General features: G+C 57.3%; 1 protein-coding gene across 1 annotated transcript in view; it reads left to right on the top strand.

Annotated features, from left to right (window-relative positions):
- The window catches only part of PFKP (phosphofructokinase, platelet), a 54,570-nt gene extending 34,579 nt beyond the window's left edge, over positions 1–19,991 (top strand). Inside the window, exons 9-22 of the mRNA XM_055544167.1 lie at positions 39–131; positions 704–829; positions 2,767–2,831; positions 3,285–3,354; positions 3,602–3,748; positions 4,109–4,179; positions 5,730–5,817; positions 6,303–6,455; positions 13,938–14,102; positions 15,090–15,151; positions 15,395–15,506; positions 16,982–17,081; positions 19,504–19,606; positions 19,683–19,991. Of these exons, the coding sequence (XP_055400142.1) occupies positions 39–131; positions 704–829; positions 2,767–2,831; positions 3,285–3,354; positions 3,602–3,748; positions 4,109–4,179; positions 5,730–5,817; positions 6,303–6,455; positions 13,938–14,102; positions 15,090–15,151; positions 15,395–15,506; positions 16,982–17,081; positions 19,504–19,606; positions 19,683–19,830 (1,503 nt within the window). The 3' untranslated portion in view covers positions 19,831–19,991. The remainder of the gene's footprint in view (positions 1–38; positions 132–703; positions 830–2,766; positions 2,832–3,284; positions 3,355–3,601; positions 3,749–4,108; positions 4,180–5,729; positions 5,818–6,302; positions 6,456–13,937; positions 14,103–15,089; positions 15,152–15,394; positions 15,507–16,981; positions 17,082–19,503; positions 19,607–19,682) is intronic.
- Positions 19,992–20,003: the final 12 nt, after the last annotated feature.

Below are 20,003 nucleotides of genomic sequence, written 5' to 3'. Positions count from 1 at the left end.
CAAGATGACATGCCCGGCCGTGTCCTGTTTCCCCTCAGCTTGTGGTCACGCAGCTGGGCTACGACACGCGAGTGACCATCCTTGGACATGTGCAGAGAGGTGGGACGCCATCAGCCTTTGACAGGATTCTGGTGAGTGAGGCTGGAGCTGGCCAGGCATGTCCCAAGGCAAGGAAAGCTTCTGGGATCGCAAAGGGACCAGGTTGCTCCAAAGACTGGGTGACGTGGTGGAGCCATCAGTGAAGGGCGTCTCTGCCTACAGTGCTGGGTGGCTTTTCCCTGAAGTCCCTGGGAGACCTGCTCACCAAGGGGGTTCCTTGGCCCCCAGCCACCCACTGGGAGACCCCACCAAACATGGGGGACAACATCCAGAAGGTGGAAAGGCAGTGTTTGTGTGCAGGTTTCTAGAAATGGACCCAGGGACCACAGAGACCCAGAGTGCAGTCTCTGTTTCCTGCTTTGCACGCCTCTGAGCCCCCAGCCCCAGTGGCCGGTTCTCACTGGAGTCGAGCTCTCTGTTGGCGGGGGGTTAGAAGTAAGCAGGAAGGACTGAGTGACTAACAGAGACTCGGGGCAGGAGAAGCTAGGGGGAAGCTGAGGATGCAGCTGGTCTTGCCTGAACTAGGCAGGCCTCTGCCTAGGACAGCAAGCTGGGCTCCAGGCAGGCGGAGGGCCGGCTCTGACTGTCGTGATGTTGTTTCCAGGCCAGCCGCATGGGGGTAGAGGCCGTGGTCGCCCTCCTGCAGGCCACTCCCGAGACCCCAGCTTGCGTGGTGTCGCTGAGCGGGAACCAGGCAGTGCGGCTGCCGCTGATGGAGTGCGTACAGATGGTGAGTGTGGGCGCGGGCCGGGTTCACTGCACAAGTGAATGACCTTCCCCAGGAGCCCCCATCCCGGGGGTGTGGACGGCAGAATGGGGGTGTTGGCTCCCGTCTTGGTCCTGTGACATGAGCAAGCCGCCTCCGTGGTGAGTCTAGCCTATCCTATAGGGGGGCATCCTCTGGGCGCCTGTGTGCTTCCCACCAGGCCAGAGATAGCCCTGCAGGGACCAGGATCTTCACAGGGCAGGAGGGACAGTCTAGCCTCTCCAGGGTCAGCCTCTCCCACCCTCCTGTCCCTGAGACCCTCGCATCTGTGATGTGACATGGGTGGGGGGACCTCTCTCAGGTGACACCCTGACGTGCAGCACCTCCTCAGGCCCATTTCTGGTGGACTGTCCACTAGGTGAGGCAGCCATGGAGTTGCATTAGAAATTGTTACCATTTATTTTTCAAAGTCTCTTCATGACTATCGATTTATTTCATCTTCTCAGTGGCTCTGAGGTGTGTGGATTTTATAATGTGTACAGAGTGGTGATTAAGTCAAGGGACTTGTCGAAAGAAACCTTAGAAACGTACTTTCCAAAAGCCTGTGGCAGTAAATGAATCCTGTGTGTGTGCACGTGTGTGCATCTGTGCGTGCATGTGTGTGTGTGCAGGTGTCATGCATGTTTGAGTGTATACATGTCATGTGTGCTTACAAGTGTGCACATGTCATCCATGTGTGTGCACATGAGGATGTGCACGTTTGTGTCTGTGTGCATATGTCATGTATGTGTATAAGCATGCATGTGTCATGCATGTGTATGAGTGTGCACCTGTTGTGTGTATGAGTGTGCACATGTGTGTGTACGTGTGAGTGCATGTGTCATGTATATATGTGCATGCCTGTGTACATGTGTCCTGCAATGTCTGTGTACATGTTCTATGCCTTTATGTATGAGTGTGCACGTGTCATGTCTGTGTACATGTGCATGTGGGAATGTATGTGCATGTCGGTGTACACGTCATGCATATGTATGAGTGTGCACATCATGCGTGTGTATGAGTGCACATGTGTGTGTGCACGTCATGCATCTGTGTGCATGTCTGTACACATCATGCCTGTGTGTGTATGAGTGTGCACGTCATGTGTGCGTGTATGAGCGTGTGCATGTGTTATGCATGTGTGTGCATGTGTCGTGTGTGGAGTGTGAGGCTGTGGCTCAGAAGAACAGAACATGAGACGATGTGCAGTGGTTTACTGTGAGCACATTTCTTCTGTCCAGTCTCTCTCTCTGTTTGGAGACAGAGGTGGCTGGTACCACTGGCTTGTCCTCCAACGACCGTGCGTCATGGTGTCTCAGCCTGACAGTTGCAAGGCCACAGCCGGCCCCTCCCTGACCAGCTGCTGCTCGCTGGGTCTGTTCCCAAGGGCCGGGCGTGTGGTCATTACTACAGACGACAGCAGAAGTAGGGGGCATTTTTCTTACTGCACAGCTGAGGAAACTGAAGTTCAGAGAGAACGGTGACTCGCCTGGGATCCTGGGGCTGAAAGGGGGAGTTGGTGCTGGACCCCAAGTGCTCTGGCTCCAGGACAGCCTGCCCCCAGCCCCCCAGCCCCGCCCCTCTGCCCCTGCCCCCGGGGAGCCAGGTGGTTTCTGTTTGCTCTTTCCTCACCAGAGTCAAAGGGGATCGTTCGGAGCCCAGCCTGGGAGACTCACCTCCTGGCCTTCCTCTTAGGGGGCAGGATCCCTGAGATCTCAGGACCCACTTGCTCTGGCAGTGCCTCTAGTCCTTTTCTACGAAGCAGTCTGTGTGGCGGTCAGGTGGTGTGGGCTCACTGACTCCAACTGCCGGCTGCAAGGTCGAACCTGAACCAACCCGGGATAGAAGGGCCCAGTGGTTCTGTGTCCCCGGCCCAGATCCGGGGACACACTAAGTCCTGACACGTTCTTTCTTCCTTACAGACCCAGGAAGTACAAAAGGCGATGGATGAGAGGAGATTTAAGGATGCCGTGCGACTCCGAGGAAGGTGACTGTTCTGAAAACTGTTTCCCCGAAGCCTCTGTTTGTCAGCGTGTGCCCAGGTCGCGCTGCTTCTGTCTCAGCATAAGAAGCCAGAAGTGAGACAGGAGGCACTGCTTCTGCTGGTGGATGGTCTGGGTGGCTAATTAGAGGGAAATGTGTTTGTTTTTTGTTGAGGTGGGGGGTTGTTCAGAAGCTGAGATGAGAGAGAGCCTGACATGTGGTTGCTAGCATTCCAGGAAAGAAACTAGCTGCATTCTGGACGCAGCCCCCTCAGCCCCCTCACACAGCATCCATCCCAGTCTCTGGGACCGCCTGGGGCTCCTTTCCAGACCTGAAGCCCGCACCGCAGCCACCTGCGGCCCGCACAGGCATCGTCTGAGGCCCCTTCTCCCCGGGAGAGCCCATCTGCTCTGTCCTACTCTCTAGCCTGTGGTCCGACTCCAGCCTTTTCTTCCAGGAGCTTCGAGAACAACCTCAATACCTACAAGCGGCTGGCCATCAAGCTGCCGGACTCCGAAATCCCAAAGGTAGGAGACCCTGCCCCCTGTCCTTTCCCCTGCTTCCGGCCCGGCCTGTGTCCTGCCCGGCTTGGTCCTTGCTTCATGGAGGCCACCCCGCGCCCCTTCAGTGCATCCCTCACACCCCCGCCCAGCCGGACCTCGCGGCCCTGAGTCCCCGTGCCAGCCTCTCACTTGCGCATGCGCTCGGGGTGCAGGGGTGTCGGGGTTGGGGGGTGCGCCTAGCCAGTGACCCGCCCCTCCCCCTGACTTGCAGAGCAACTGCAATGTGGGCGTCGTGAACGTGGGTGCGCCTGCGGCTGGCATGAACGCGGCCGTGCGCGCCGCTGTGCGCGTGGGCATCTCTGAGGGACACAAGATGTTTGCTGTGTACGACGGCTTCGAGGGCTTTGCCAAAGGCCAGGTGGGTCCTGGGGGCGCCCGCGGGGAAGGGCTTCGGTGAAAGACAGGTTCTGGATTTCTGAGGTGGTGGGGACTGCGTCTCTGGGATCCCAGAAGTGGGACATTAGGTGGGAAGGGGAGCAGATGCACGCGAGGTAGTGGGGAGGTGCGCTTGGGATGCTGATGCCCCTGACTATGGGACCTTGGGGTCCAGCTCAGGCCCTGGCTCCTCCTGCCTCTCAGGGAAAGCTGTTTCTTCATGTTCGGCAAATCCTTACAGACATGCCGCCTGTCAGAGGGGCAGACTCTGAGCTGTTTGTAAAGCCTTCTCCTTCCCTTTACTTGTTCACCTCAGCTGTTTCTCTATGTGTTTGCACCTTAGATAAAGGAAATCGGCTGCGGGGATGTTGGAGGCTGGACAGGCCAAGGCGGCTCCATCCTTGGGACCAAACGGTAATTCTCCCATCTTGATCCTGACCTGCTCTCGGGGAGCAGGGTGCCACGTCGCAGGGAGAGGAACTGTGCGGCATTCATGTCCCGTCCGGGATCCGGGAGGGAAGGGATTGGCACCAGCTCGTGTCCGGGCCACACTCTGGGAGGGACCCAGGCCAGGTGTGGGGAGTGGTGAGATGCGGCCTCAAAGAGACAGCAAGCGGAGGGCCTGGGAGGGCCTCCCCGCTGGTTCCTTCGTTGGAACAAGCCGGTGGTGGCAGAAAGCCCTCATCCCGTGTGGGGCAGTGCAGACGCAGGCACATGGGCTGCAGTGACTGTGCCCTGCAGAGGAGCTAGATGTGGCTCAGCGTCCAGGGAGCCCAGCCACCAGGTCACCACCGCCCAAGGGAGGACCTGAGGGGCTCTGCACAAAACTGCAGGTTTCTGAACCGTGGATGCTCCTGTTGCGGTTACAGCGGGGCCCGGATGTGTTCCCGCCGAGGCGCTGATTTAACACAAGGCTGTTTGCTCTCTCATCTCTGGGTGCAGCCATCACTGCGTGTTTCATGTTATATGGAAGGACAGTGTGGGCACCTGGGCTCAGAGGGGCGTTGGATTCCGCACGAGTGGTAGCCTGTTGTCCAAGGGAATCATCCCAGCTTCTGCCCTGCCCTGAAGCTGGGCACCCTGCCACCAGCGCTCCGCGGAGCTGACCTAGGTGTCCAGAGCTCTTGTGGTCCTGTTCCCCAGCACCCTTGGGGATGGTGTTGTGATGGCGGAGCTCCATGCAGGGGATAGTGCCCCCGGCTGCCTCCTGGGCCTCTTCAGACCGACTGTGACTCCCCAACTCGTCTGTTTCATGAGCCCCACCCTCCCGGAGGCTGCTCTGGGGGCAGTGGGGCTGGAGGGGTGGCTGGCAGCACCTTCTCACAATGCTTAGATGCTGGGGAACCTTCTAGTCGACTCCACATGCACTCGTGTGTCCTGAGCACCCAGCCCTACAACCTCTCTACGTCTTCCCCTAGTGGAGCCCATCCCAATTGTGAAGCCTTGATGCCCAGGGGACACAGCAGAAAGGTCGGGGTGGGCGGTGGGTGGGCTCTCTCAACGGCTGAGTATCCTTTGCCACCTCCACTTGCAGCCATGTGTGGACAGAGGGTGAAGTGGGTTAAGGTGAGCAGGTGTGTGTGGAGGTGACTTTGAGTGAGATTACTCCAGACGAGGTGTGTGTCATCTGTACGTGACTTGAAAACTGGCCATTTCCATCCAGATGATTACCGCTGTGAAAGTTTGATAGTTTCCATGGTTCACCATGTCTCTAACCCAGGAGGTGGGATTTTCTGAGGTCCAGCTGTGAGGCAGCTGCAAAGTTTCTTTCCATTTTCTTTTGAAAAGACCCTCTTTTGAGACCTGACTCCTGGCTGTGCCCACCGTGGGTGGCTCCCCAGCCATGCTGTCCTCCAGCCACGTGGCCCGGGGCGCCTCCTGCCCCTGAGTGTCATGCCGCTTGGCCTCAGAGGGTGGGGCGCAGAGGGGGCCCTGCCTGAGCTCGCCCCCTTGAACCTCCCCAGCACCCTCCCTGGGAAGTACCTGGAGGACATCGCGGCGCAGATGCGAACCCACGGCATCAGTGCGCTCTTGATCATCGGTGGATTTGAGGTATGTCTGCTCGCCTGCTGGCCGGCGCTGCGGGTTTGAGAGGGGACCCCGTGTCGGCGCCCGTGAGCACCCTGCTGTCTGCTCCTCGTCGGGACCGGGGGCCGTGGTGCCACAGGCCCAGCTGCCACTGAGCACCGGCGATGCAGGACTTGGGGCCACTTGCGCCCCCGACCCCGTGGCTGGGCTGTCTGCTCAGTGAGTCCTCACGTCCGCCGGGTCTGTGGAGGTGACCCTCTCTCTTGAGTTGGAAGCCCATTGGTTACTCAGAGAGGAGGGCAGTTATGGGGCCAGATTATTATCTTTTAACTACCTGTTGGATTGTCCACCTTCGTTTTTAATATCAGCCTCATGATGACCTTGACGTTTCCTTTAAAGAAAACGGGAGAACCTCAAACAGTCAGACGCTCGCCCTGGGCCAACGCCCAGATGGCAGTGCATGGCCACCCACCACCCAACCGCCCCCCACCTCACACACTCACCCGCAGGCCTACCTGGGGCTGCTGGAGCTGTCGGCCGCCCGGCAGAAGCACGAGGAGTTCTGTGTCCCCATGGTCATGGTCCCCGCCACCGTCTCCAACAACGTGCCCGGCTCCGACTTCAGCATCGGGGCGGACACCGCCCTCAACACCATCACGGACGTGAGTGTGGGCAGCAGGGCAGGGGCTGCGGAACTAACCTGGGTCTCCGGCCCGCTTTTATGTACCGTGTGCTCGAGACAGACTGGGCTGGGGGTCTGCTGAAAAGTTTTTCTTTTTTAAAATAAAGGGACTTTCCTGGAAGCCCAGTGGCTAAGACTCCAGGCTCCCAAGGCAGTGGGTGCAGGTTTGATCCCTGACTGGGGGGAACTACGGTCCTGCATGCTGACACAGCCAAAAACGAGGAAAAAAAAAAGCCTGACAATCTACAATTCGGCCCCAAAGCTTTTCACCTCCGTTTCCCTTCACTGCAGCCAGGGTGACACCATCTGTAGTTCAGCTAGTTTTGGGTCACAGTGATGTGGATATTCGATGACACCCACCCCTGTTGTTTTCTGGCTAAATTTCCCCCAAGCCCATAACACGTTATTGTGTTATTGTGATGAAACCTGGGTCCAGGGGCCCGTGCTGTGGTGTGTGAAGGTAGAAGCTGGACTGAAGATTTTGTGAGTTCATTCCCTGACCTGGATCCTTTCAAACAATTGTCCTCCTCCTCCTGCTTGTGGACTGGGGACGATAAACCATGTGTGAAAGAATACTGATGGTACTTGAATGTTGTTTTATCCCCCCTAAAGTCCATACATGGAGAAGGCAGTGGCCACCCACTCCAGTATTCTTGCCTGGAGAATCCCATGGACGGAGGAGCCTGGTGGGCTGCAGTCCATGGGGTCGCTAAGAGTAGGAGACGACTGAGCGACTTCACTTTCACTTTTCACTTTCCTGCATTGGAGAAGGAAATGGCAACCCACTCTAGTACTCTTGCCTGGAGAATCCCAGGGACGGGGGAGCCTGGCGGTCTGCCGTCTATGGGGTCGCACAGAGTCGGACACGACTGAAGCAACTTAGCAGCAGCAGCAGCAAAGTCCGTACAGAGCATAGAAATACATTTTAATTATCATAAATTTAAATCACACTTGGGAAATCACTTGGGCTTTTGAAGATCAGTGAGGATCAGAATGCATAACTCCTTTATTTTTTTCAATTCAGTGTCTAGAATTTTCTGGTAAATTCTCACATTTTATTTTCCTTGGGAGACACAGGCCTCATGGCTGTATTTCTAGCTTTTTTCCCTTAAACCAATGGGCATCAAATCTGTCTCCAGTGCCGGTAAATAAAAGAAAAGCTTTTAAAGTAGGATGTATGCGGTAAGCAGTGCTTGGTGCTGGTTCCTTGCTTTCCTGAACCTCTTCAACTTTCTGCAGTTTCTGTATTAAAAAGCCTCCGGCGTGGCCTTGGCTGGTGTCCGCGTGCTGGACCTCCTCACCCGTGTGCCCGCCCCTTGTGCCCCCTGGGATGCCTTCTGTGCTTCCGCTGCTGTGGGACTAACTCAGCCTCTGACCGCTCGCTGCTCAAGGTCTGAGTTGAAAGGTCGTGTGTCATTACTGCTCCCGTGTAGCTGGGTCTGAGTCTGCTCTCGCCACGCTTGCAGTAGAAGCAGCTGGAGTTCGTGTCCTGATTGTCGCCTAACGAGACCCCAGGGGTGGCAGGAACTCTGGGGGCGGTTGTCGGTGGGTCCTGACCAGGGTCAGTGTGTGTCCCCTGTGGCCTTTCCCACTCTCAGCAGGACAGGGTGCTCCCACTTCTTAATCCCAGGCTCCTCTGCTACCAAGAATTACTTTTCCAAGTGACAGAGATTCCCTATATGTGGATTGTTGAAAATCTGAAAACCAGGACAGGTCTGGGGAAATTCCACATGGTCCATCCTGCTTCCCTTCAAGGGGTTTTGAGATTTATTACATGGCCCTTAACATGCAGGCTTTTCTTTACTGGAGCTTCTCAGAGCCGGGGTCACCATTGGTGACGGGCCAGGGCTGCCCCACAAATTGGGGGTGCTGCTCTGCTGCTAAGTTCGTGCCCAGTGGTCAGGCGGTGGTTGGGATGACCCTGCGCTGGGCCTGCTCAGTGGATCCTGGAGCTGGGGGATGGGAGACCGACTGGTTCCCCAGCTTGTGTGTGTCGAGCCGCAGTGCAGTTGAGTCTCTCAGGAGGCCTGAGTTTGGTTGGCCCTCGGCTGGGCCGGGCACATTCAAGAGGGTGGCAGGCAGGACCGTGCTGGGGGAGGGCCCGAGGGTCATCATTCCCAAGCCTTCCCGGGAGGCAGGAGGCTCTCCGGCTTCCAGAGCCAGCTCAGCGTCTGTTCGTCTGTCCGGTCAGCCATCTGTCCGGTCAGCTCTCAGGACAGGCCTCTGTGGTCTGGATGCTGATGGTGCAGTGCCACCTCCCGGCCTTGGGGACAGCCCCGGGTACCTCCTGTCCCAGCTGCTCTCTTCCACTCAGAGGCCAGAGTGGTCTGGCGGTGACTTTGTCCCCAGGGGACATCTGCGACGTTGGGGGACACCCTGGCCATCAGAACTGGGCGGCCGGGGATGGGGAGGTGGGGCATGGTGTCTGGTGAGTATCGGCCTGGATGCTGCTGACCGCGTGATGTCAGGATGACCCTGCAGCCCGGGGTCTTCAGCTGGAATATCTCAGGGGGCCGAGGGGGTGAACCCCGAGGTGCCTAGTGTCGTCAGGTGGCACATCCTCTGGACACTTAACCCCTTGTCCTCACATCCCCTCCTCATCAGTCTGTGTGCTGAGCTTATGGATGCGTTCCTGGAAACAGATCCCTGGGGACTTACTCCATCACAAGGTCCCGGGGTTCCGGGGAGGCGCTGGTTCTCAGGGCTCGGGTTCAGAGTCTGAAGCCAAAGTGGGGGCTGCATCTTCTCCTCTGGGCCGCACGCTGGTCCCCTTCAGAGCCGCAGCTGACGTGTGCTTGGTGCTGCCCAGGCGGCTGGCTCACTCAGCATTGCCCCCAGGGCCCCGGGCTCGTGTCCTGGGCAGGGTTCTCCTAGCTCTGAGTGTCCGTCTCATTTTCCAGAGATAAGGGGAAAAGCAGGGAGTGATGGGGGTCAGAGGGAGGGTGGGAAGAATGTACAAATGTAGAACTGCCATCAGATTTCAAGGTGCTGGTGCCCCGCCCGCCCCCTATGCCAGGTGACCCCACCTAGAGTGTCCTGGGGGGTGCAGACAGTCTGGGAGCCTGTCTAACCACGGCGCTCATGACCCCTCCATCCAGCAGGCATCCAGGCAGCCCCACGGTGGCCCTGAGCTGCACTGGGGCTGGGGAGGCTCCCCGTGGGGATCTGGGCTGGACTGGGTGGGGTGGTGATTGAGGACGGTGGTGGGGCATGGGGCAGGTGAGCAACCCCCTGACCTTCCTCACGGCTGCTCCCTGGACTCACCCAGCGTGGGCTCACCATCCATACATCCCAGGGCCATAGCCCCCAGAACCCAGCCTTTCTGGGAGTCTGGGGATGGAAGAGGCAGGGCTGGCAGAGAGCCACGCTCTCCGGAAAGCCCAGGTCGTCCTACCGGGAATTTCCCCGTACAAGGCATTGGAAGTGGCTTCAAGTGGGAGGACTAAAGACGGGACAGAGGCCGGGTTCTGCGAGCGTCTGGCTATGGGGCGCTGTGGCCTCAGGGGCGGGTGGTGGACCGGGACACTAACAACCTACTTGCACTAACGTGGAGGCGGGAGATCTGGGCCCTGGTCATGTGCTTGAGAGCAGTCTGCTTTTCTGACATCAGAGCCCAGTGGTTTCCTGGGGATCCCGAACCCCCCAGGGCTCTCTGTGAGGGTCACACAGCCTGGGCGGAGGGGGCTCCATGGGCGTCTGCCTCCCCAGCCATCCGGCACTACCTCTCCGAGGGGTCCCAGCAGCCTGACCCCTAAGGTCCCACCAAATGGCCGCCCGCATCTCCTCCTGATGATGCCAGAAAGGCCTGGCTGCTCGTCCACCACTAACTTCGCACCGCCTTGGCCCTGCTCTGCTGCCCACCTGCCCAGGCCTGTGTGCTCTGGGCCTGCACCCTGAGTCCCAGTGCTGGTTTCCCCCTACACCCTGAGTCCCCCAGCTGGTCTCCTCCTGCACCCCGAGTCCCAGTGCTGGTCTCCCCCTGCACCCCGAGTCCCCCACTGCTGGTCTCCTCCTGCACCCTGAGTCCCCCTGCTGGTCTCCTGCACCCTGAGTCTCCCTGCTGGTCTCCTCCTGCACCCCGAGTCCCAGTGCTGGTCTCCCCCTGCACCCCGAGTCCCCCACTGCTGGTCTCCTCCTGCACCCTGAGTCCCCCTGCTGGTCTCCTCATGCACCCCGAGTCCCAGCGCTGGTCTCCCCTGCACCCCGAGTCCCCCCTGCTGGTTTCCCATGCACCCTGAGTCCCCCTGCTGGTCTCCCTCTGCACCCCAGGTCCCCCACTGCTGGTCTCCCCTGCACCCCGAGTCCCCCCTGCTGGTCTCCCCTGCACCCCGAGTCCCCCTTGCTGGTCTCCCCCACACTTTGAGTCCCCCCGCTGGTCTCCTCCTGCACCCTGAGTCCCAGTGCTGGTCTCCCCTTGCATCCTGAGCCCCCCTGCTGTTCTCCCCTGCACCTCGAATCCCCACTGCTGGTCTCCCCCACCACCTGAGTGCCCATTGCTTGTCTCCCCCTATACTCCAAGTTCCCCTGCTGGTCTCCCCTGCACCCCGAGTCCCCACTACTGGTCTCCCCTTGCACCCTGAGCCCCCCTGCTGTTCTCCCCCACACCCTGAATCCCCACTGCTGGTCTTCCCCTATACCCCAAGTTCCCCTGCTGGTCTCCCCTGCACCCCGGGTCCCCACTACTGGTCTCCCCTTGCACCCCGAGCCCCCCTGCTGGTCGCCCCTGCACCCCGAATCCCCACTGCTGGTCTCCCCCTTGCACCCCAAGCCCCCTACTGCTGTACTCCCCCTATACCCTAAGTTCCCCTGCTGGTCTCCCCTGCACCCCAAGTCCCCACTACTGGTCTCCCCTTGCACCCCAAGCCCCCCTGCTGGTCTCCCCTGCACCCCAAGTCCCCACTACTGGTTTCCCCTTGCACCCCGAGCCCCCCTGTTGGTCTCCCCTGCACCCCAAATCCCCATTGCTGGTCTCCCCCTATACCCCAAGTTCTCCTGCTGGTCTCCCCTGCACCCCGAGTCCCCACTACTGGTCTCCCCTTGCACCCTGAGCCCCCCTGCTGGTCTGCCCTGCACCCCGACTCCCCACTGCTGGTCTCCCCCTATACCCCAAGTTCCCTTGATGGTCTCCCCTGCACCCCGAGCCCCCCTGCTGGTCTCCCCTGCACCCAGAGCCCCCCACTGCTGGTCTCCACTGCACCCTGAGTCCCTCACTGATGGTCTCCCCTGCACCCCGAGCCCTCCCTGCTGGTCTCCCCTGCACCCCGAGCCCTCCCTGCTGGTCTCCCCCTGCACCCCAAGCCCCCCACTGCTGGTCTCTGCTGCACCCCGAGCCCCCCACTACTGGTCTCCCCCTGCACCCTGAGTCCCCCACTGCTGGTCTCCCCTGCACCCTGAGCCCCCACTACTGGTCTCCCCCTGCACCCCGAGCCCCCCACTACTGGTCTCCCCCTGCACCCCAAGCCCTCTGCTGGTCTCCCCCTGCACCCTGAGCCCCCCACTGCTGGTCTCTGCTGCACCCCGAGCCCCCCACTACTGGTCTCCCCCTGCACCCCGAGCCCCCCACTGCTGGTCTCCCCCTGCACCCCAAGCACCCCACTGCTGGTCTCCCCGTGCACCCTGAGTCCCCCACTGCTGGTCTCCCCCTGCACCCTGAGTCCCCCACTGCTGGTCTCCCCCTGCACCCCAAGCACCCCACTGCTGGTCTTCCCCTTGCACCCCAAGCCCCCTGCTGATCTCCCCCTGTACCCCAAACCCCCCACTGCTGGTTTCCCCCTGCACCCCGAGCCCCCCCCAGGTCTCTCCCCTGCAGCTTCCTCCCCATTGGCCATCATGGATGTGGGTTCCCTGCTGACCCGCCCCCGCTCCGCTCAGGCTTTCCGGAGCTTGCTGGAGCTGTCAAAGAAACGCGACAGCCACCCTGAGTTTTGCATCCCCGTTTGTATGGTGCCCGCCACCATTAGCAACAACGTCCCAGGCACAGACCTGAGCATAGGCTGTGACACGGGCCTGAACGTGATTGTGGAGGTAAGATCTTCGCATTTGCTCAAGTAGATGGCCCATCAGGGGTCCCGCAGGGTCTGTCTTTCCCACTCAAGGAGAATCGGAACGGGGACCTGCTGGATCTTTCAGGGCAAAGGAGCCTTGCTTCTCATCAGCTCGGGTTAGCACAGTTTCCGCCCAGCCTGTCTTGGGGAGCCCACCTGTGCCGACTCTCAGTGGGCTGTTCCTTCGGGGGCTCTGGGTGAGCCTGCTCCTGCCTACCAGGACAAAAGCCCCGAGGTGCCCCCAGGTGACCAGCGGCAGTATGGTGTTGGAGGAGACAGGACACAGAGCAAGGGGGTGGGCAAAGGGACCCAGTGCTGGGCGTATGAGAGTCCAGTGGAGCCAGGGACACAGGGAGGCGGGAAGGAGATGCCCTTCCTTGGGGGCTTCACCCACAGTCCCTCCCAGCCCCATCCAAGTGGGGCCCCAGCAGGCCGGTGTCACCCAGGCTCCGAGGGACCAGCATTTCCAAGCCCTGACCACCTGGCGTCCATCGGCACTGACCTTCACCCATCGGCACCCTACTTGCCTGGCCTGTGCTGTGGGCAGTGGGACCCGTGTCCTCCCCAAGTGGGGACCCCCAGAGGTGCAGAGCCCCCTGTATTGGAAGGTTCCCGTCTCAGCTGGGCAGAGCCCTGGTAAACGGCAGTTGAGCACAGGTTCTGAGCTGATGGTTAGATAGGAAGGCTGTCACCAGGATCTCTGCCGTCGAGGCCAACGGGCACGTCTGGGTAAGGCTGAGACTTGGGTGCTTGGACCTCATAGGAGAGGGGCTTTGCCGGCTGGTGGTGATAGCTGCTGTTCTGGGTCAGGAGCGGAGCCCACGAAACCTGCAGCCGAGGGGGCCTGTGCATCCCCCATCCTGAATTCCTGAGACAGAGGCCAGGCAGGCAGGTTTTAGTGCTCAAACGCCATGTGAAGGACCCGTGGACACCACGGCCCTGTGGGTCTCCCCACCCGGCCGGGCATCCCCAGGCCTGAGCACCGGGAGGATGAGACGGGCGCGTTGACGTGGTTTCTTTTCCTGTCTGGGCTCCTGGAGAATGCGGAGCTGCCCGGCCGCTGAAGTGCACCCTGAGTTTGGATGAGATCAGTCCGTTTTGGGGGAGGGTGGTGATCCGTCACAGATGCTGGAGGGGTCATCAGGGGTGATGGAATGGGACCCGTCTGGTGATCACGTGCTTGTTCACATTTAAACCAAAGTCTTGGAGTGAAGGTCTCCCCGCTGGTGGTGGTACACTTTGGTGCACAAAGCCTTCTTCCCCCCACATGTCCCCGGAGCGTTTCAGGAAAGGAAAGAGCAGGGACATGCCTGCTGACGAGCCCTGAGAGGCCAGGGCCCAGGGCCCAGCACAGCACCCAAGGTCAGGGCTGGCCGCAGGGCGGCGTCCGCGTCTCCTGACCGTGTCTCCTCGTGCAGACGTGTGACCGCATCAAGCAGTCAGCCAGCGGGACCAAGCGGCGCGTGTTCATCATTGAGACCATGGGGGGCTTCTGTGGCTACCTGGCCAACATGGGGGGACTGGCGGCTGGCGCAGACGCTGCCTACATCTTCGAGGAGCCCTTCGACATCCGGGACCTGCAGGTGCGTGGACGCAGGGACCCAGGGGTCGCTGACCGACAGGTCCAGGGTCTCAGGAACCACTCCCATCCCCCGCCACGTCACAAACACTAGTGAGGCACTACAGCTCCATGTGCAAGGACAGGGCGACACCTGGAACAGGTTCCAGGGCACCTGCTGCTCGTACCCCGAGCTTGTAACTGTGTCTCTTACACACTCACCTGGGAAGCAGTTAATGCCCTCCCTGGAGGCCCTACACTTGCAGGGACACGGATGTGCTAGGTGCCTGGGGCCTTGCCGGCTCATTGCCACCACGTCCAGGCCTCGGGTGCGCAGGTGGCCAGAGCTCGGGGTCCCTGTGGGTCTGAGTCGGGGGAACTGCAGCAATGGAGGACAGATCCCCGCCTGGAGGAGCCCCTGGTCCCCTGTGGCCCAGGACATGGAGAGGACGACATGGGGAGGGCTGCCCAGTGCCCCCGGGGAGGCTTGCCCCAGCCAGGATGCAGCCCAGGAGAGCGTCGCCCCCAAAATCAGAACTGGAAACTCACAGTCCACCTGCTCTTCTGCAGTCGGCTTCCTTTGGAACCTGTGCTCTTGTGTCCTCGCTAAAATTCTCCTGCCTGAACATACCTGTTAGGCAGGGTCAGGAGTCTCTGTGTAAAGCCAGGTGACAGCCGTGTTCCTCTGAGATAGCAGGCGTGGGCGTCGGCGGAGCAGCCTGGGGAGCAGCCTCAGCGAGCACACGGAGCACACAGTGACGTGTCCACGGGCGGCTCACCTCTCAGGCATCGCCTGCGGACACCAAGCGGCACACTGACGCCATGAGCCCCCCACCCCCGCCCCGGCTGTGGTCTCCACGTGCCGCTGTCCCCAGTAGGTGTCGCTAGCCGACACATCACTGTCCACTGTCCCCTCTGCCACGAGGTCAGCTCACAGCAGCCGCACCAGCCACACTTGGGGCAGTGCCCGGCACACAGCAGGCGCCTAATCACAGTGTCCTGACTTTCCTAGTCCAACGTGGAGCACCTGACGGAGAAGATGAAGACCAGCATCCAGAGGGGGCTGGTGCTCAGGTAACAGCCCATGGTCCCCAAGCGCGGCTGCTCCTCCTCCGCGTGGTCTCGCTCTGCTCCGTGTTCAGACCAGCGGGTGTTTAAATGACTCAAGGGCCATTTTTAGAAATCCAATTTTGCTTGGTCATCAGTTTCCATTTTTAAGATTCTTTCAGTGGTTTCTGTCATGATGCTGCCACGGTGATAAGGAGCGAGGGTGGCATGGTTGCAGGGGCAGGACGACCCTGGGCTTGTGTGTTGCAGGAACGAGAGCTGCAGCGAGAACTACACCACCGACTTCATCTACCAGCTCTACTCCGAGGAGGGCAAGGGCGTGTTCGACTGCAGGAAGAATGTGCTGGGCCACATGCAGCAGGTGGGCTGCGGGCGGGGCATGGCCTCATGCCTTATCTCACTTAGATGGCCTGTGTTAGCCGTTTTGCAAAAAGGAAGTGTATTTCTAAGTCAGTTCCACAGTGATTAAAATCAGCACCTGAACTATGTATGCTGTCATGCCGGCTGTCATCAGCCTCAGAAACACTTTCTGTTCTGACAGTTGAGCAGATAGGCTTTGTCAGAAAACTGTCCACTTCCATATACATACTGACACCAGTTAAGTGGAAAGACGCATTCAAATTAACTACTTGATTCAGTCAATTCAGTCACTCGGTCATGTCTGACTCTTTGCCACCCCATGGACTGCAGCACGCCAGGCCTCCCTGTCCATCACCACCTTCTGGAGTTTATTCAAACTCATGTCCATTGAGTCAGTGATGCCATCCAACTATCTCATCCTCTGTTATCCCCTTCTCCTCCTGCCTTCAATCTTTCCCAGTATCAGGGTCTTTTCTAATGAGTTGGTTCTTCGCATCAGGTGGCCAAAGTATTGGAGCTTCAGCTTCAGCATCAGTCCTTCCAATGAACATTCAGGACTGATTTCCTTTAGGATGGACTGGTTGGAGCTCCTTGCAGTACAAGGGACTCTCAAGAGTCTTCTCCAACACCACAATTCAAAAGCATCAAATCTTCGGCGCTCAGCTTCCTTTAGAGTTCAACTCTCACATCCATACATGACAACTGGAAAAACCATAGCTTTGACTAAGATGGACCTTTGTTGGCAAAGTGATGTCTCTGCTTTTTAATATGTTGTCTAGGTTGGTCATAACTTTTCTTCAGTATCTTTGATTCAGTATCAGGCCTTCATACCCATTTAAACTGGAGTGTCAGACAAATGACAGTTCTTTGAGATCTGCGTGAAATCAGAGCCATTTGGACAGAATCTTGGGGTATGCACGTCAGTGCACCCCAGACAGGGCAGGCGGTTGGAGTGGAGTCGTGAGACCTGGTCCCCTGACAGCAGGCCCTCCCATCACCACGTCTCAGTCCTTGTCTCAGGAGTTTATAGTTCAGGGTCCACAAACTCAGTGACTGCCCTGAAGTTACATGATGGCATATGTGGTAGGCATGTGTAGGTCTTTCTGAAAACAAGCCCACAGAATGGACCAGCTTCTTAAGAGAACTGTGACCCTTCCCCACGGCCTCCCCAAAACAAGTTGAAGGAGTCCTGATGAAGATGCTGACGTAAGGACGATGCTCAGGGTCTGGTTGATTAAAAGCCGCCTCCTCAGGAAGCAGTGACACCTGACCGGGGGGTTTTGGCCGCAGGAGTAACAGGCTTTCTTGTGGTTTGTTTGGTCCCAGTCACATACAAGGAGATAGAAACAGACCCCCATATTTCTTAGAACTAGGACGTGAATTTTGTTAGTCATTATAACTTCTATTCCATTTTAAAAGCTAACAGTCAGGAAGGTGCTGGTGTCTAACTCTCATGTTAACTCTGACCAACCACAGGGTGGGGCGCCTTCTCCGTTCGACAGAAACTTTGGAACCAAAATTTCCGCCAGAGCCATGCAGTGGATCAGCTCGAAGCTGAGGGAGTCCGTGGGGAAAGGTACCAATTGGTGGCAGGCGGCGTGGGTTGGGAGGGCCATGCTCTGTGCAGGCACGTTTCTGCCCCATGTCCGTCTGGCTTTGGGCTGCACGTGACTTCTGCAGCTACTGTCTGTAACTTAGGTTATAACTAGGAATAAATGTACTTAAGGAAACAGAACGCTAATTACTGCAGGAGGCACTCCGCTCATGTAGGAAGAAACTGCCCGCTCTGAGGGCCCTAGAGCCGCTGTGACCTTCCCTGTTTCTCTGCTGTGCTGACGCCGAGTTGGCTTTTACCTAAGACACTTGGCACCTTCCATTATTCCTTTATGGCCTCTTTTTCGGGAAGACAGCAAGGGATGGGGAGGCACCTGGACGGCTTCCTCCCTGGCGCGTTTTCCCTCCACCTCTGAGCCCCTCCCCAGGGCAGCAGCCCTGCGATCCTTCCTTCAGGGTCTGACTTTGCAGGATTAAACCTTCAAAGACTCTGGTTTTGTGGTTTACATGAGGGGAGCTGGTCTCTGCTATGGCCTGGAACCCACCTGGCCCTGAGCAAGTGGTTCCAGCCACTGCCCAGGCCCAGCGAGGCCAGTTCCCCAGCCCAGCCTCGCCCACCACATGCTCACTGGTGGGACCCCGCCCTCCCTGGGACTCACCCATCCATGTCACCTCTGAGCTGTTGCTGCGATGGTGGGTATCCGGTCCCCCTGTGGCTGCCGGAGGCTGACCCTTCAGGTCAGCAGGGAGACGGCCAGGCCCCTCCTGCTGGTCCAGCACTCATTTATTCTGTTACTGCTTCATGTTATCTGATTGTTTGGGCTGTGTTATTTCCTAGAATTTAAAAACATTTTAAGAATTTTTGATATTGTATGTTAGAGAAGGTCCATGTTTTATATTCTGTGAGTCACAGGTTGCAGACATGTATCTCCCATTTGGCAAACCCAGTCGTTTTCTGTTAAGGTTATTTTTTAATGAAGAACTCTTAATTTAGTAATGTAGTCAGTTTTTTTAACTTTGTCCTTGAAGGTTTGAGCTTTTTGTTACTAAAATATTCACCTTTTACATTTGGATTTTTAGCCCACTTGAACTGGTATTAACATTTAAGGTCTAATATTTTTCCATGTGAATAATTACTTGGGTGCTAGCCACTGAAAAATCCATACCCCTCAATCTGCAGTACAGTTAATCTCCATCCAAGAACAGGAACCCAGAAACTTAAGGGACTGTTTCTGGATTGTTGGGTTCTTTTTTTGGCAGTTAGCAATCCTGCCAATATTCCAGCTTGGTGAACAATTACTGTCATCAGCTAGTCCTACCTGGGCTTTCTTCCAGTTTCAACTGTTCCTGACTCTTTGTGTCCATCAGTTCTGTTGGATTTTTGGAGGTGGGGATTACATGTAAATAACAAATTACATAAATAACAAATAATTGGAAGAAGAACTGACATTTTTAAAATATTTATCTTCTAATCCATTTAATCTCCATATATTTAGACCCTTTGTTACTACAGCATTGTTTTCCATAAAGCTATTGACTATAAGTTTATTCCTGACTTAGTGATTTTAAAAATATATTACTGTGAAGGGTATTACAATTTCTTACTGCTGGTGTACAGAAATACAAATTATTTTTATACACTGATGTAAATTGTAGTAATCGTATAAATGCGTCTTTTCTTGGTTTTCTCACAGCATCTGCATGGATGTGTCTTTTCTTGGTTTTCTTACACACAGCATCTGCATGCAGATCTTTTTTTTGCCTTGACTTTTTGTGGATGAGTTTCCTCCAGAGAAACCCCAACAGACGTAGTGACAGAACTCCTGTCTTATCTCCTGGATAACACAGGGAACACCTCAGTGCTTCATGACTCAGAATTCTCACTAATATTTAAGCGAAGTCTTTCTACAACTTATTTGTTGACGGTCTTTGGTGGATACTGTATGCTCTGATGTTCGCTAAGAATTGTTTCAGTCATGAAGGTTAGGACACACTTTTGCATTGAATGAGATGGATGGTCCCTTGAATTTTCTTTAGCTGACTTGCTCATGTTGTTACACTCACCTTGCCTCTCTTGAGTGTACCCCCGACACCCCTAAGCTGCATCCCCTCTGTGTAGAGGGTGGGCTTGTTCTAGCATCCAAGAGGCCTGGGGGTTCCCTGGGGAGAGCATTTCTAAGAGTCCTGATTTTGGATGTTTGCTAAACCTCTGCCTGTGTCCCGGCTGTGCCTCTGCTGCAGGGAGAGCTGACGGCTGCGTGTCTTCCATGTTTACAGACCTGCTTTTGTTTGAATCTGAAGTTTGGCATGAAGATACACAATTTACCCTCTTCTCTGCAGTGCCTACAGCTCTCCATGCCCCTTGCTCTCCAGATCTTGGTAATTTGTGCCAATATCTAGACCTCACCTCTTGTTTTCTGACATCATCTTTCTATCTTTCATAGGAAAAAAATTTTTAAGTGAGGACTCTGTGTGTGTACTGGGAATCAGCAAGAGAACACTGCTGTTCCAGCCCGTGGCGGAGCTGAAGAAGGAGACAGACTTCGAGTAAGCGCCTGAGGTCAGGGGCGGGGGGAGGCCCGCTGGGTGAGCCCCACCCCTGCTCAGCCTGGTCCCCCTGCAGGCACCGGATTCCCAAGGAGCAGTGGTGGTTGAAGCTGCGGCCCCTCATGAAGATCCTGGCCAAGTACAAGGTCAGCTTCGAGGTGTCGGATGCCAGCCAGCTGGAGCCTGTGCAGCCCCGTGGCCCCGAGGAGCCGGCCGCCATCTAGCTGCTGCCCACCTGCTGTCATGGTCCAGTTATTTATGAGCACTTTACGCGAGCATCGTCCATGTGAAGCCTGACCCCAGGCCCTGGTGCATGGGCCGCCTGTGCTGTCCTGTCTCCTGCTTCACAACCTGCGGCTCCCGCAAAATTAAACGTTTGCTACAACCCCAACCACTG

This window comes from Bubalus kerabau, chromosome 13 (genome assembly GCF_029407905.1).
Source record: "Bubalus kerabau isolate K-KA32 ecotype Philippines breed swamp buffalo chromosome 13, PCC_UOA_SB_1v2, whole genome shotgun sequence".
Taxonomy (NCBI): Eukaryota; Metazoa; Chordata; class Mammalia; order Artiodactyla; family Bovidae; genus Bubalus; species Bubalus kerabau.
This window is presented reverse-complemented; position numbering and strand designations above follow the sequence as displayed.